General features: G+C 36.3%; 1 protein-coding gene across 1 annotated transcript; it reads right to left on the bottom strand.

Moving 5' to 3' along the window:
• Window positions 1–240: 240 nt before the first annotated feature.
• LOC106421909 (enolase-phosphatase E1) lies at window positions 241–920 on the bottom strand. The gene has a single exon (XM_013862741.3). It carries the CDS (start codon window positions 813–815, stop codon window positions 396–398), a length of 420 nt encoding a protein of 139 aa, XP_013718195.1. The 5' UTR covers window positions 816–920; the 3' UTR covers window positions 241–395.
• Window positions 921–1588: the final 668 nt, after the last annotated feature.

Consider the following 1588-nt stretch of genomic DNA (forward strand, 5'->3'; position numbering starts at 1 on the left):
GGATAAACATATTAGTTTGGAAATTTACCGAAGTTTGTCAGGAATTTGACTTTTTATAAGATTTTCTGGGAAGTCTTATTTACTGTTACTGAAATCTTCTCATTATCGCATGTTAGTTTTACAATTGACAAATTAATAATAAAAAAATTAATATTAATGAGAATAGTTATCGAGAAAAGAAGCCCACAACTTAATTCAAACACGAAAATACCAAATCGGCTAAAGAAATGTTGATTATAATTTTTCACGAAGCAAAACTGATTTATATTTAACTGAATCAAAGAATAATCATTGTGAAATACAAAGAACAAACGAAGCCGATTAAATCAGTTAGTAGCAAATCAAATCAAAGTGGTATACAACAACATTCAAAATATTCTCACGGATTTAATCAATCAAACAGCGACAACCGCTTCTTTCTCTTCTTTAACAGGTTCAGCCTCGGCCGTTTTCGTGGTTTCCACGTCAACCTCAACCTTTTCCGGTGTAGCAACGACAACCGCCTCCACCGCTGCTTCAGCGTTTTCTGTTGCAGCCACATTCTCAGGTGCTGCAGCCTTACCAGCAGAAGATGACTCTTCCACGGCCGCTGCAACCTCTGGCTCAGCAGCAGGAGATGTTTCCTTGGTCGGCTCGACCTCAGATGCTTCTTTAGGTTCGACAGAAGTTGTTTCAGTCTCTGTCTGGTTCTGTTTCTCACTGCTTTCTTCTGTGTTGTTTTCCTGTACAACGGTTTCAGAAACAGGCTTGTTAGGAACAGAGCTTTCTTCGTTGTTCATGTCTGATTCCTTGGGTCTACTCGCACAGCCACCCATTATTTAGTTTTCTTTTTGTTGTTGTTTTGGTTGGGCTTAGGCTGTGCAAAGTGAAAAAAATTACACAAGATTTTATTGTTGACCCGAGGACTGAACAAATGAAGAGGACATAGTTAGGGTTAAATAGATGAAGACGGTTCCGAACTTTATGGAAAGCCTTCGGTCTTTTCTTGTGTGCTGAGAAATTTAATTTGGAGATGGCTAAGATTAGTTATCTACAGAAGGTTAGAGACTTATATTAGAGATTAACAGATAGACTCATGAGCAAATTTAGGGTTTCTGTATTTGAAATTGATATGGTCAAACTCAGACGTATGGAAGAAGTTTTGTGGACCTCGAGATTTTCGCCCTGTTTTTTTTAGTCGTTCCTATTTAATTATTTTCCAAGTTTGGTTCAACTTTAGAGGCAAAATAAATTGAGTTATTAACATAAATATGCATTTTGTGTCTTTTTATTACATGTGAGAGCACATTGTGCTACTGGGATACTTTTTATTGGTTGAAGACTCATTTTTCCTCTAAAAAGCTAAACCAAGAGGGAGTAATGAAGTAATTGAGTGATTTTTTCTAGTTGGGCTAGTTAGGTATTTGAACTTTAATTTTTTTAAAAAAATAGGGATTAGGCTGGTGGACGCGAACGTAGGTAAAATTGGATTTTTTTTTTTCACACGGACCCGGGGAAAAAGTAACTCTCGTCAGGTTAATTTTTTTTTCTTTAGTAACAATAAAACGTAGAAAAAAACGATGAAAGAGTTTTTTGACAGAGAATGTTG

This window comes from Brassica napus, chromosome C3 (genome assembly GCF_020379485.1).
Source record: "Brassica napus cultivar Da-Ae chromosome C3, Da-Ae, whole genome shotgun sequence".
Lineage (NCBI taxonomy): Eukaryota > Viridiplantae > Streptophyta > Magnoliopsida > Brassicales > Brassicaceae > Brassica > Brassica napus.

Bases quoted from the DNA above. Each gene is read 5' to 3' on its own strand.
- LOC106421909 (XM_013862741.3), bottom strand. From the start codon at position 815: ATGGGTGGCTGTGCGAGTAGACCCAAGGAATCAGACATGAACAACGAA.